Source organism: Argopecten irradians, chromosome 4 (assembly GCF_041381155.1).
Source record: "Argopecten irradians isolate NY chromosome 4, Ai_NY, whole genome shotgun sequence".
Taxonomy (NCBI): Eukaryota; Metazoa; Mollusca; class Bivalvia; order Pectinida; family Pectinidae; genus Argopecten; species Argopecten irradians.
Window position 1 is genome coordinate 30,417,467 of NC_091137.1, and position 13,599 is coordinate 30,431,065.

Consider the following 13,599-nt stretch of genomic DNA (forward strand, 5'->3'; position numbering starts at 1 on the left):
CTCATTTTAGTCTCTTACCAACTGGATGGGTTGTGGCATGTGAGGTTTAGTTTCAGACATGCAGACGACCAATGTTCCCCACCTCGCCTGACCGTGGTTTAGAGTTCTCCCATTGGTCTTAATGATGTCATCGACAGGTCATAAACATTTGTAATTTTAGAATCCATGGCAACAGGGTACAGAATAGGAAAGGTTACAGTTGATGAGAAACTCAATTTACTATTCTTCTATTTCTAGTGATCAGGAAAAATATTGAATTACAATTTGTATTAGTTGAGAGCGACTACGTCAATTCTAAACATTCGCTTTTGTTATCCTGAGCGAGACAGAAGATGTTAAAGCAATTTAATGAAAGAAGACTTCCTTTACAGCAATGAAATGTCAGGTGTATTTTGGGCTGGGTTAAGGCTGCTGAAAGCTTATTTGAAAGATAAATAAGATAAAATTCAACCACTTCATTAATAAAAACTTCTAATAGTACTCCTGGTCTCCCGAAATTTGTTTCATAAAAGTACCAACATTATCTTTTTTCTCCACTATCGTCCTCATTATCCTCTTTATATCCTCACCTTTTATCTTTGTCATCATCATTATGTACTTCAGTAGCGCGGCTGGTGACTTCCTTCACTCCAGTACCCATCAACACAGTTTCTCCATCTCTACAAAGAAGTTTTTCATTGACTGCAGTTCTTTAATCACAGTTTTTTGTTGTGTTTTTTTCATTCTATGTGTGACTTATCTTGTAAAGATATCTTGCATTAGGTTCTTTCTTTTTAGAATCAACATTTGCGAGTACATATCAGTTTTAGTTTGTACAGTTTTTAAAATGACCCAGCTAGCGCATCTAGTTTCCTACAATTTGTTGTTTCTAAGATAGTAAGAGCACAAATACATATCTTACATCTAAACTGACTGGATATCAAGATATTCACATGTTTTTGGCAGCTGTAGATTTTTGTCAGAAAAAAAATATCAAAACGTGACTGGTGAAAATGTTTTAGAAATAAACAAAACTCCGAAAACGTTTTACAAGGGAATTAGTTCCTACGGAGGGGACGGTTTGTTTTATCAGCTGATAAACCAAAATTTGCCGTTTTTTTTTTTTCTTTCTAAGGTGCTATTACCTAAAATGCCATTTCTTATGCGTAAATGTCACTCAAAAAGTCTAAGATAAGTTAAGAGAAAGATAAATGATATACATAGGTTTTTATCTGGAACCTTTCACACTAGTAAAGCCATTCTTGGACGATAAAAAAAGGTGGAGTCATTAATTAATTGGCATTACAATTCCACCCTGGCTGGAAAATGTCCAATATAGCCAGAGACCGCTAACTGAATGGGGACTATAGCCTTAGAGTTCAACTTTATAGATAGGGCTTGTGTTTTAGTGGGAAATTCTGACAGATTGATAAGAAATTATGATAAAAAGGTCACATATCTGAAATAGCTTTAATTAGCGTTTTTTTGTGGTCAGAGAAGTATAAGAAAATATAGGGCATTGATAATTTAATCTAGGCCAGTTTCTTCAAAAAGGATATTATAAAATTAAATCATAATTTGGATAAGAAAATTATAGTCAAATTTGAACTATGTGAAAAGTATTGGGTTCAACCTTTTAATAATGGGTACATTATGTCTTAGATAAATTACATCTTGAATACTGAATTAATTAAAAATAACTATAGTCAATTTCAAAATTATGCAAAAAGTAATGAGTCTATCCTTCACTCCATTACCCATCTATGTAAATTGCATAAGAATCATGACATATCTGTGTAACAGTCTCTTAAACTGTTACCCTATCTGACATATAACAGTTCCTGCACTGTTACCCTATAGTGTAGGGGTAGTACCTCCATGCTTTCTTAATTGCCATAAATACCAATTAGATGTATGCGCCCATTACACAGCAATCATATGTACCAGTCCATATCACATCAGTATCAGGATGTTATTAATCGTGGTCCTATGATGTTAGCAGATCATACCAAAGGAATTTAGATTCCATCATGTTATACCCAACTACAAGTAGATGTTATTTGTGAACCGACTGCTTCGTTTTATATTAATAACAAACATTTGTGCTGACAGTTGTCACGGTTAATGTTAGAGAATATAAACCTAAACCTCGCCACGTGGTTTGTTTGTTTCATGTCCCATATTACTGCATGTTATTTCTTAAAGATTCCAACCAGTACTATAGCCAACTTAATGTTAAGTGATACCACTTACAGAGACAAAACACCCTGTGTTTCCTCGATTCAAGTTAACATAATGAAGGATAAAAATGCAGCACTTTTCCTGAGAACATGTAGAGCGTTATCTGTATTTATAAATGGAAAATTTAAAAAAAAATCTGCTCTTAAAATTATCCATGGATGCCAAAACACGTCAGGACATTTGATGTTGACTTCAAGTTGTTTTGGCAGTTATTGTTGAGAAATTTTTCAAGGCTACATGCTTAAGTTTTGATATTGACAAAATAGCTTTACACCATTGGTGGGCAATGTTTGAAAGTCGGATGCAGATTTATCCCTGTAATAAACAGTTTTAAGGAATGGCAGGGATTCAAATAATGACGGTTACAACTCATTGTTTGTTCTTTGTATTTATTCTCTTGCTTCCTGTGTTTGGCCTTCTTCCACAACCCTTCGACATTTTCGACCAATTTTCGACCAATTTTGAGCTGCTGCTAGGTACAATACACACTCACCAAAATCATCACAGCTCACATTCAATCTGTTTCAGAAATAACAAAAATGCAAAGATTTTATTTAATGTGCCTTTTGCAGAAAATGCTGAAAAAAGCATCTGAAATGCATCATTATGAAGAAAGGTTTTGTATAACAATGAACGTATTTACCAATAGTTAGATAATTGTATATTCAGAGTCTACAGCTGTGTTCTACAATAGCTGTAACACACATGGCCTTCAGGTGAAGAGATTTTAAGTGAATAATGGCATAACATTGCACAGCATTGCAAAGTGGAAAATTTGCCAATTTCTTTTTAACAAGTTCTCCATTAAACTTTTGTACCCTATAATGTCGGTTGGTTGTGGGGTTGCTACCATCCTCAGCCGCCATCTTACCCTGTCTTGTGACTCTATAGTAAGACATTGATTTTTACAGAACTGGTTGATGTGGAGAGAATATTTTTGTTGGCGGTTTCCACAGAAATAGGTTTAGTGGTGATGGCTTGCTCTTAGCCTTTAGCTAAAGTCCAAGTCAAAGCCTGTAAATGTACTGGCTGTTAGCTTTCCTCTTGTTCTCATGGAGTCGGGAATTTTGTTGGCATTCTATATGAACCATACTTCCTATATGCCAAATTTGTGCTCCATGAGGTCTCATAATGAGCTATTTTCAAGTCTTGAAATTAAAGTGTTCAAATGTTAGAAATCATGTACTAACATCTTATTCTTGAATAAAATTATTTTATACTTTGATACCAAATTTTGTGTTCAGTCAACATTTATACTTACACCAAAAATGCATGTTGGGTTATTCCGTTTGATCAATTAAATGAATGTGGTATCAAAATTGTTTTAATGCAGCAATGTAATAGGTGTTTGACCAATCACATTCCATGTTTTTCCCATTTGGCCAATCAGATCACACATTACATTTTGAGGTGTAAAAAGCTTCTTGATCTGTAGGATAATGTACTTAGGTGTCTATGTTTAGAAAACTAATCGCTCATTTATCACTGTTAGTAAAAATATTGGCATCCTATCTGGCGCTTTGATCAGAGAATGTCGAAGAACCTGTAAACATGAGATAAGTGGGAGGCTCCTGGTAGCATGCACTCTTACTATACAGATAGATTGTTTCCACGACATGTTCAATATAAATGCTGAATATTCAGTGTAGAGCATTCATAAAATGGAGGAAATGAAAATGACACCCTTTGACTTTCAATTGTATAGTCCCTGCTTAAAGTAAACATGCAGCTCCCATGGTCCATTAATTGAATTATGATGTAAATGAAACCACAGTGACATTAAAGAAAACAATATATAACAGTCAGTCCAAGAGGCTGTTGCATCGTTAACATATCTACAGTAGTTACATTCAGAGTTTAAAATGATGAAGGTGTAAAATTCTTGTATTATGATGTTAAAAGGAATAACAAATATCTATGTATGACATAATTCTTCTCTTTTCCTGAACAAAGTGTTTATTGTTTTTCCTCTTTCTGTCTTTCTAGAATCCGACAAGAGATCAGTGGTGGAGCTTGGTGCCCTAAAGAACAAATCACCATGGATTCCTATGAATATCTCCAAATTGACCTTGACCAGCTGACCGTCATTACCAAGGTCGAAGTTCAAGGTCGTTTTGGCAATGGACAGGTAAGAATGATTTGAGAGTGTCAAAAAAGTGTCCCCATTCCAGTTCAGATGAGCGGTTTAGGAAATGGAGATGCCCAGTTGGTCTAGATATATGTTATTAAGATTTAAGGACAAGGTTGAAAAGAATGGTCAGATATTGATTTTCATTGGCTCCAGTTGAAGATATCTAATTTAGGAAACACCAACAAGGACATTGAAGCAGTTTCTATGAGCTGGAGTATGTCCAGTCTAGCTAACATATATTACTGCTGATGGTGCCGGCCAGTTTGGACTGACCGTATTACTAAGCTAACATATATTACTGGTGATGGTGCCGGCCAGTTTGGACTGACCGTTATTATTCAATCTGACAGGCTAAGCCCATAAAGTCTGGCAAAGCTCTGGGAAAAGTCTGGAAATCCAGGGGAGGTAAATCACTTATCTTAATGACATTATGTCGAGGATTGTCTGGACAAAGACAAATGGCTATAACCATGGTGATGGTGGCGACTTGTAGATATAGCCGACCTTTACATTAACACATTACAGAACATACCTCACACCATGTCTGTTTGTTATATCCTTGGGACCAGAATTGATGCTCCAAAAATTCCCAACCTGGTGTCTCAAAATAAAGCTTAACTCATATCAGGTCAAGAGGAATAATTTGTAATTGAAAAGTGGTTAATGAAACCTGGTACACCCCTAAATGGCCATAGGTGGTAATAGGATTTAAGACATATACAAACATAGGAGGAAAGTTCTGACCATTGTTCGACCAAGATTTTCACCAGTCTAACCTTGAAGCTATATAGTAATATGGAATATGAAAAGTCAAGGGTAAGATATGATGGCGGGCTGGTACTAATGATGATATATCACCATAACTGTTACCTTGAAATTTGATACTTGTCTGTCGACTTGCTATCATCACAACTTAGGTTCCATTCGTCTATCTGACCATCCCTCGTTCATCATACTGCATTCTCACTTTATAAATCAAAAACTTGTCTTACTAAACTTCTAACTTAGATTAATTTACCCGTTAAGTAGATTTGAATTCCATCAAGATAAATTTCAAACATCTTTTTGAATCAGATATTTTTTGTGGGTTTGGAGTTGACATCCTTTGATTAAATCATCCATCTTGGCTCAGCGGGTTGGAGAATAAAAATGACGGTCTAATTTGGTGTTAGGAAGTGTTAATAAGGACGTATCATACACTTGATGTTAGAGTCAAAATGGCTGTGAAATTAATCTGCTATTTCACGTCCAGCCTATATAATTAGGCACTAGGTAGGATTGGCCTGTCGGATCCTCAGCTTTTTATCACGATAAACATACCTGTCAACAAGTGATTGATACCCAAACAGGTGAAAACCAGGTGAGAATTCATTAACTTCCATATGCTACACTACCTACCTGTGGCGGCTTACCTGCCTGAAAAAATATTATTTGTTCTTGAAGGTGAAAAAATATCACAAACTGTCAATTTTTATCAAAAATCGAGGTCGTGTCTTTTCAACCAGGAATTTGATTTGAGCCATGAACAGGCTTGTGACATGGAGTGGGACTTTGTATAACATGCTTATTTCAAAGTCTTTGTAGTATTCTAATCCTGTTTCATTCAACAGGAATCAATCTATCAATTGAAAATGTCACTTTAGGATGAATACTTATCATTCAAACGTCTGAGATCTGTACATTGATACTCTTGCTGCCGTCAAAAAGTTAGCATGCACACACAACACGTCCATCGTATCATTGCTTTATTGATAGCCACTGAGAAATTGATAAAGTTTGGAATTGAAAAGCGGAACTGATCTTTCAAATGTATTAGAAACACTGTCATTTCAGAATTTATTTTAAAGAAAATGTCATTTTCTGTTTAAAAAATAAACCAGGACAGTCTTCAATTAATCATTTGTTGTTATATTCAAAATTTTTATAAAAGCTTTGAAAGATTTGACAACTTTTATTTTAAGTAGAAATACAAATTCTTGGTATTTCTAAAAGTTTTTTGGTTTAAGACAGTTTCAATCCTCAAGTCCTGAATCAGGCTGAACAATCTTTAGAGAGGAGGAATGTGACAGGTCTAATGTGGCAGTGTAGAGGAAGCCACTGAGCAGACGGCACACTAATGGAGTGGCATGGCGATGATGCTATACCATATATCTTCTTCACTAAAATACATGCTAAAACATTTGTTTATTTTCGTACAACAAATACATAGTATTCTCTAGTCAATAATTAAATTGAAATGCAAACCATGAAAATAATTTAATACCCATTGTGTTAAAGACTTAATGTTGAGTCCCGTTCAGAAACAGATCTATCTACATGTGTTTAAAAGTACATTGACCGGAATATTTCTCCATTATCTTATCACTGTGGTATTGATAATTGTTGTAGATTGTATTTATTGTTTTGATAACTCGCCCCTACGTCCATATCAAGATAACCTAAACACTTGGTATGGTATTGACGAAACAGTCAGAGAGCAAGGACCTTTAGTCAGGTCTAGGGAAATCAAGACCGATCCAAATTTAATCATTCTAGTTATGAACCATAAAACATATTGTTGACTGAGATTCACTGACCTCCGAGTTAATGGAGGCGAGAGGCCATGCTGGCTTTAACCATCACATGTAAGGTCCTGATCCAATACTTCTCATGAAATATGTTTTTTTTTAAATACATCCCTTGAGTTAAGTGTTTCAATTAAGCTATATTATTTTTGAAGATTTATTTTTATGCTGAAAATGGCTAAGAAAGAGTAAGACAATTCAACTCCTGACCATCACAGAAGGGTGTTGTTTTACCCGTTGTGGCCACACAAAATTCTGATCAAATGTTTCTAAAGACAGAACAACCACATATTAAAACCAAAACCATAGAAAATTGGAAAACATGGTAGAAATAATTCATCCTTAAAGATTCAATTTAAAGTCTTCCAGCAACACTTGTAAGAAAAGTCAATTATATTTCTCAATCTGTAGAAAGGTGCACACCCCAATGTAGATAAAAGAATTCTCTGTGGAAATCAGGAACCCTGTCCAATCTACTGCAGTTACAATAACTGGAGATGTCTGGTTAGCTTTCTTAGCCCATTTCTAATAAAGTCACAAATATCAAAAGAATAAAAACAATTAAAAACCTTTGCCTAGAAAATATAGAACACTCAATGAAAAAATAGGATTTTTTCCCCAAAAATTTTAAGATGGATTATTTTCTGCATAAGCTCAACTAGTGTTAGATTATGTTTTCAATAAATCTGGAATTACCAAGAAATTTCAAAACCTATCAGACTTTGCAATATCACCTATGGGATACATAACAAATAACAAAGTATTTAACCTATAAGTTATAGATCAATTCTACACTTGTCTCAGTTAAGATTTGTGAGGTCTCCGCTTCAGCCGATCATTTTAGGCGTATACTTAGAGAGCAAAAGTTGAATTACTGAAACACAAAGAATTTATTATCTGTTGTGCCTCTAGACCAATTGTAAACATAATGAAGATAAATAGTTCTCAAGTTTTACAAAAATCAATTAGGAAAAGTAGAATGAAACAAAAAGAATGAAGAAAGTTTTATAAATGTTTTCAGAAAGGGTAAACACTTTTAATTGCCTTCTGAACTTTAGAAGAAAAAATTCAAAATGTCAAATACATGTGAAAAGTGTTAATTTAGATTGAAAGGTAGAAACTGGGCCTGAAGAAAAAAGCTGAATGAAATCTATGTTTGTGTGAGAATGATGGAAGAATTGTGTCCATATGCTGAAGGTCTTTCTCTTGTGTCTTCATTAAGTAATGAAAGAAAATGTGTTTATATCAATGTTGGGAAAGGTCTGTCAATTCATTGGTATTTTTAGGTAGTCATTTTATTTCATTGGATAAAAAATAAGGAAATGAACATCTATGCAAGGTTAAAACATTTCTTTAAATCTAACTTTGATGTTCCGTAGAGACCACACCGTGTGTTTTTACCTTGGGTATAATGTAGTTGTAAAGACATCTCTGTTCCGATCGTTAATACCATTGATTTTATTGATCAAAGTGATTTGGCATATGCTCTTAAGTTTTTTTTCTGTCTGATCTGATTTGAAAGTGAATTACTTTGTAAGCGAGGCTTTTATTCAAGGAATGTGCACGACTTAATAATGACATTTTCATGCCGAAGATTTGATTTTAAGGATAAGACCATCAAAATGACTTTAAATAGAAGGCTGGATTAAAAATCCCTTTCGTACATACAGGGGGTGTGTATGCTTTATATAATAACATTTAATATCCCCACAAAGGGGTGACGGAGGAAAGATAGGAACTTGATTTGGTGGTAGACAGGAATCTGCGCTTGCCATACAGCTATATTAAAACTTAGATTGCATGAAAACACACTGTCCATATTGGAAATATCCGTGAACCAATCAGCGGAGCCATGAGATTGGGTTTTTTTCTCCAAGGTTGATTCACTCGTAAGACAGGACATGAAAAGAGTATACAGGGTGCCACATCACATTTTATCTGCTCTGTGGATTGACAGTTTCCTATGATCAAAATCGAACAGAATTTCATCTCGCGATTTCACGGCCGATTTGTCACCCGAGAGGTGCACAAAGCTTCATTACTCCCAATACATGCCTCAGTGACAAGGCTGAATATCCCCCAATAAGGAATTTTAATAAATTCCTTCTCTGACCCCTGATATGAGTCTTGTGAAAACTCTAAAGATAGTCTCTCTATTGTGTCAGTAGGAGAAATCAAGTTGGGTAATTAGTTTCGATTGAAAAATGATAGAGATCGTCTGGTTCATTCGGAAGCTTTAATCTTACATCAGGGTCAGCTTGAATCTTTAATCCCATGGCCAGTTCAAGGAGGGGTCGCATGTGCGCACGTATTTACTTATTAATTGAATAAGAATTCCCTGGGCGGCAAATCTGTATAGATTTCTAGCCAAAAGACATATAATTATGTATAGCCCATTTGATGCGAATTTAAACAGAGAGATGAAGACATTTCCTGACATGTTACACTTTTGCCAAGATTCCATTCCGCTATTAAAGAAGAGGAAAACTTGAAGCCTCATCTTTCACATTTCTTGCCAAAACACTTTTTTAAAAAGTTGATATTTTATATGCCATCTTAATCTGAATTCCTATGTAGTGACAGGAAAGAAACAGGAATTCTATTTTGGATCTTAGTGTATTGTAAATATACATCATCACTGTTCCTAGAGGTATTTGACCTTGAATATGCCTAACCTTGAACAAACCTGTCAGACATTGACTTATTGACCTTTTGGTGATAGAAATGACCATATTAGGATGTTGAAAAATTGGTTAATACCAGTAGAAACAATGCCTGATTCAGTTATTGTAGACAATACTGTTACTCTTCTTATAGTCTGAAGCTATTGTCATGGATTTGGAAACAGCTACGTCTGTTAGAGGAGTAATAATGAGAAGGGGGTTTGTTTTCTGTGAAAAATCCCATTCTGTTGTAAAGTACGTAGGAACAGCTGGCTCCTATAGACTCACATACAGATGTCATAACATTCAGTATATCAAATCTACCAGTTAAAAAAATGAGAAGGAGATGGAGGGGCAACACTGCAATGTTGTGCAGAGGGATTGTAGTCTAGGGGGCACCTGATAAAGTTTGAAGGACTAGCAGATTAAAGGGCTCTAATCTAGAGAAGGTCTTGAGCAAATTAATCATTTAAGTTTAAAGAAAACTGGATGGGAATTTAATGACATATTAAAAAATATGTAAATGAATTTCTCTATACACATCAATACCTTAGTGTTGATGTTGTGGGTAGATAGTCAAACCCTAATGTCTGCCATGACCTTGGCCTCCTGTTGGATACGTTGGTCTGTTGTTTGTCTACTGATGTGATGACTGACATCGTTATAAGACCTTGGGGTCCAGTTTCCATTAGACCTGGACCCATTAGGAACATTAAGTACAGTTTTTATGCAGGTAAAAAGCTACTTGAGTAAACACTGAGGTGATGGAGTTGCTAGACCAATCCAACACTTGGTCTTTTATGACCCCTGATCCCATCAAGGTTTAATAAGACTAGGGCCAGTGAGCTGTAGGTGAGCATATGTTGGTAATGTCATCCTTGCCTCAGACAAAGTGTTATTGAGGACAAATTACAACAAAATCTAATCGGGGATGCTTATACAACCACATTAACTCAAACTCGAATAACTGAAGACCAAGGACAATTGTTGGTTCTAACACAGTTCAATTGAAAACTCGAATTACTTGGAGTTTTTAGAGTTAACAAGGTTTGGCTTTAAGATACAAATTTGACACAAACTTTTGTGTGGGAACTTCCATAACAGTGACAAGACTTGGTCACCAGAACCGAAGTTGTTAATAAGAATTTTGTTACCAGATTTATCTCCCCCTATTTTCAAACCGCCATGTCTATAGAGACAAAAATAATCCAGCAATTTTCAATGACAATTCTAATATTCTAGAGGCTAGTAACCAGTTTAGAATGCGACATACGCAATTGGTTTGGAATATAGAGACATCAACTTTTAATTCAGAATTTGAAGAATTGAAGAAAATAAAGCATTCTATAGTGTGAGCAGGAGTAGGAACCTACTGTTGCATTGTGTATCTGTGCAAGCCTCGACATCAGGCCAAACAGACAACAGATATACTTATCTTACATCTCTGATGTACAGCCCTTTAGGGATGCATGCTGATGAAAAACACATTCATTATGAACCACATTTAGAATTTTATAGATGCATATTGTAACAATCAGATCAATCTTTAATGAAGTTGCAATCAGCATCAGGATGGGAGCAGAAGCAAACCAATATGGCTGCCTGCACATGAACAATGGATATTGGGCGATAGTCAGTCAGGTGACACACAGGTCTGAAGGGTCGTGTCATTTAGCCGAGATGTACTGGCACGCCGTATTCTCAATGTGCACTAGCATCTAATGGGCGTTGAGTGTACGATCGACTTCCATGATAAAACACTATTATTTACACAAAAATCTATATCAATATTTATTTATAGTTAACCCTAGACATTACTCTTTTGTGCTCTGGTGTGGTGTAGCGTTTACGGTTGTCATTCAATAAAAAAAATTAAAACATTTTGCATAGTTTACAATTCCGTATTTGCAGTTTCATGATTGGTTCTAACCATTCTGATAGTGTTGCATTTGTCTGTCTGTAATGTTTGATGGTATTGTACTTTTAAACCACTTCATCTCGAGTATTTAAACAAAACCGATAAGAGAGTTACCTTACTTCCATGTGTTTTAAAACATTCATTGGTCAATGACCACATTGATTTCTGTACCACAATGTTTACAGTCATTAAAAGTTTAGTTTTATTCTCTATAAAAACAAAGTTTGATTGTTGAACGAAGTCAAGAAACTTTGATCCTGACTGACCTTTAAGCAATTAAAACATGATAGAACATGGATTCCAAGGGAACATTTTTAGATGAATTGTCTTGGTAATAATTGGGTAATAAGTTTCACTTCGGTCATTTAATGCTCTTGTAAGAAAATTGAGTGTGAGGGTATAGGGGACATATGTCTACATATGGAAAGTCAGGGATGGGGGCATTTATGTTTAAAACATATCTACTCACAAATTTTAACTTTGAATTTTAAAAATTTGAATTTTTCAGGGAAAGGAATTTGCAGAACACTTTCTACTGGAATATCAAAGAGAGGACGATGGAGAGTGGATACGATTCCGGGACCGGAGAGGACGAGAGGTACGGATATAAGAAGTTACCTCATTGAAAGAAAAAAATGAATAGGCTCTTTCAGCTGTACTTCACCCCTTTGATTTATTAATGGACTTATCCAGAATTAGAAGAGTTCAAATGTTTCACTAGGGGTGAATAAGTCAATGAATTCCTCTATATGATATTTATCTCGATTCGTGATGAAATTTCTATGGTTGTGAGCGGTTACCTTTGTTAGTATAACTTGGGTAAATCCGCGACTAGACACATTAAAACAATTCTATCTGATAGGTTAATGATGCGATTTGCTGTATAAATCGTTTATTTACTATCCAGCATTGCCAGTTGAGAAATTCCCCTGTTTATGACAGCCAGTAGCACTCAATGAACATATGTCTCCCTCCCTAACACACACGTGTCCCCTAAAAAACTGAAACCTAATACTTACTGAGATCAAAGTCACTACAGATAACACATATATGTTATCAAAACAAGTCCGATTTAATGATGAGATAAATAAAATAACATCTGATGTATGACCATATGCTACAAGGGTTAAATAAAATACTTCCATCTCTTTGGTCCCTAGAACTTCTTACAGTATTTTCATTCCCTCGTGTGCCTCCTAAGTACTCTTACCGCCATACATTTCATCTCTCTACTTCACACACCTTTGTCCATTCCCTCTTTGGTTCTACCAACTCCACAGTTAACCTCTCTCACTCCTTCTCTGTTTCACACTCTCTCTCACTGTCCATCCCTGCTGTCCATCCCTGTCTATTCTCATGTCCATCGCTGCTCCTGCCTCATTCCACTCCTGTCTATTCTCTCTGTCTATCCCTGTCTATTCTCCTCTCTGTCCATCCCTGCTCCTGCCCTCACTCATCCCACCCCTGTCTATTCTCTCTTTCCATCCCTGTCTATTCTCCTCTCTGTCCATCCCTTCTCCTGCCTCCTGTCTCTCCCACCCCTGTCTATTCTCTCTGTCCATTCCCTGTCTATTCTCCCCTCTGTCCATCCCTACTCCCCCTATCCATCCCTGTCTTTCTCCTTGTCATCCTGCTCCTGTCCATCCCACCCCTGTCTATTCTCTCTGTCCATCCCTGTCTATTCTCCTCTCTGTCCATCCCTGCTCCTGCCTCATCCCACCCCTGTCTATTCTCTCTGTCCATCCCTGTCTATTCTCCTCTCTGTCCATCCCTGTCTATCCTTCCTCTCTGTCCATCCTGTCCTGTCTCATTTCCTCCTGTCCATCCCTGTCCATCCCTGTCTATTCTCACTGTCCACCCTGTCTATTCTCTCTGTCCATCCCTGTCTATTCTCCTGTCCATCCCTGTCTATTCTCCTCACTGTCCATCCCCTGTCGTCCACCCTGTCTATTCCTCTCTGTCCATCCCTGTCTCCTCTCACCCTGTCTATCTCTCTGTCCATCCCTGTCTATTCTCCTCCTGTCCATCCTGCTCTGCCTATCCACCCCTGTCTATTCTCTCTGTCCATCCCTGTCTATTCTCTCTGTCCATCCCTGTCTATTC

General features: G+C 36.3%; 1 protein-coding gene across 4 annotated transcripts in view; it reads left to right on the forward strand.

Annotated features, from left to right (window-relative positions):
* The window catches only part of LOC138321252 (discoidin domain-containing receptor 2-like), a 245,975-nt gene that overhangs the window by 213,068 nt on the left and 19,308 nt on the right, over window positions 1-13,599 (forward strand). For all 4 annotated transcript variants that reach the window (XM_069264798.1, XM_069264796.1, XM_069264797.1 and 1 more), the window contains 2 exons: window positions 4,207-4,348; window positions 12,005-12,094. In XM_069264798.1, the coding sequence (XP_069120899.1) occupies window positions 4,207-4,348; window positions 12,005-12,094 (232 nt within the window). The remainder of the gene's footprint in view (window positions 1-4,206; window positions 4,349-12,004; window positions 12,095-13,599) is intronic.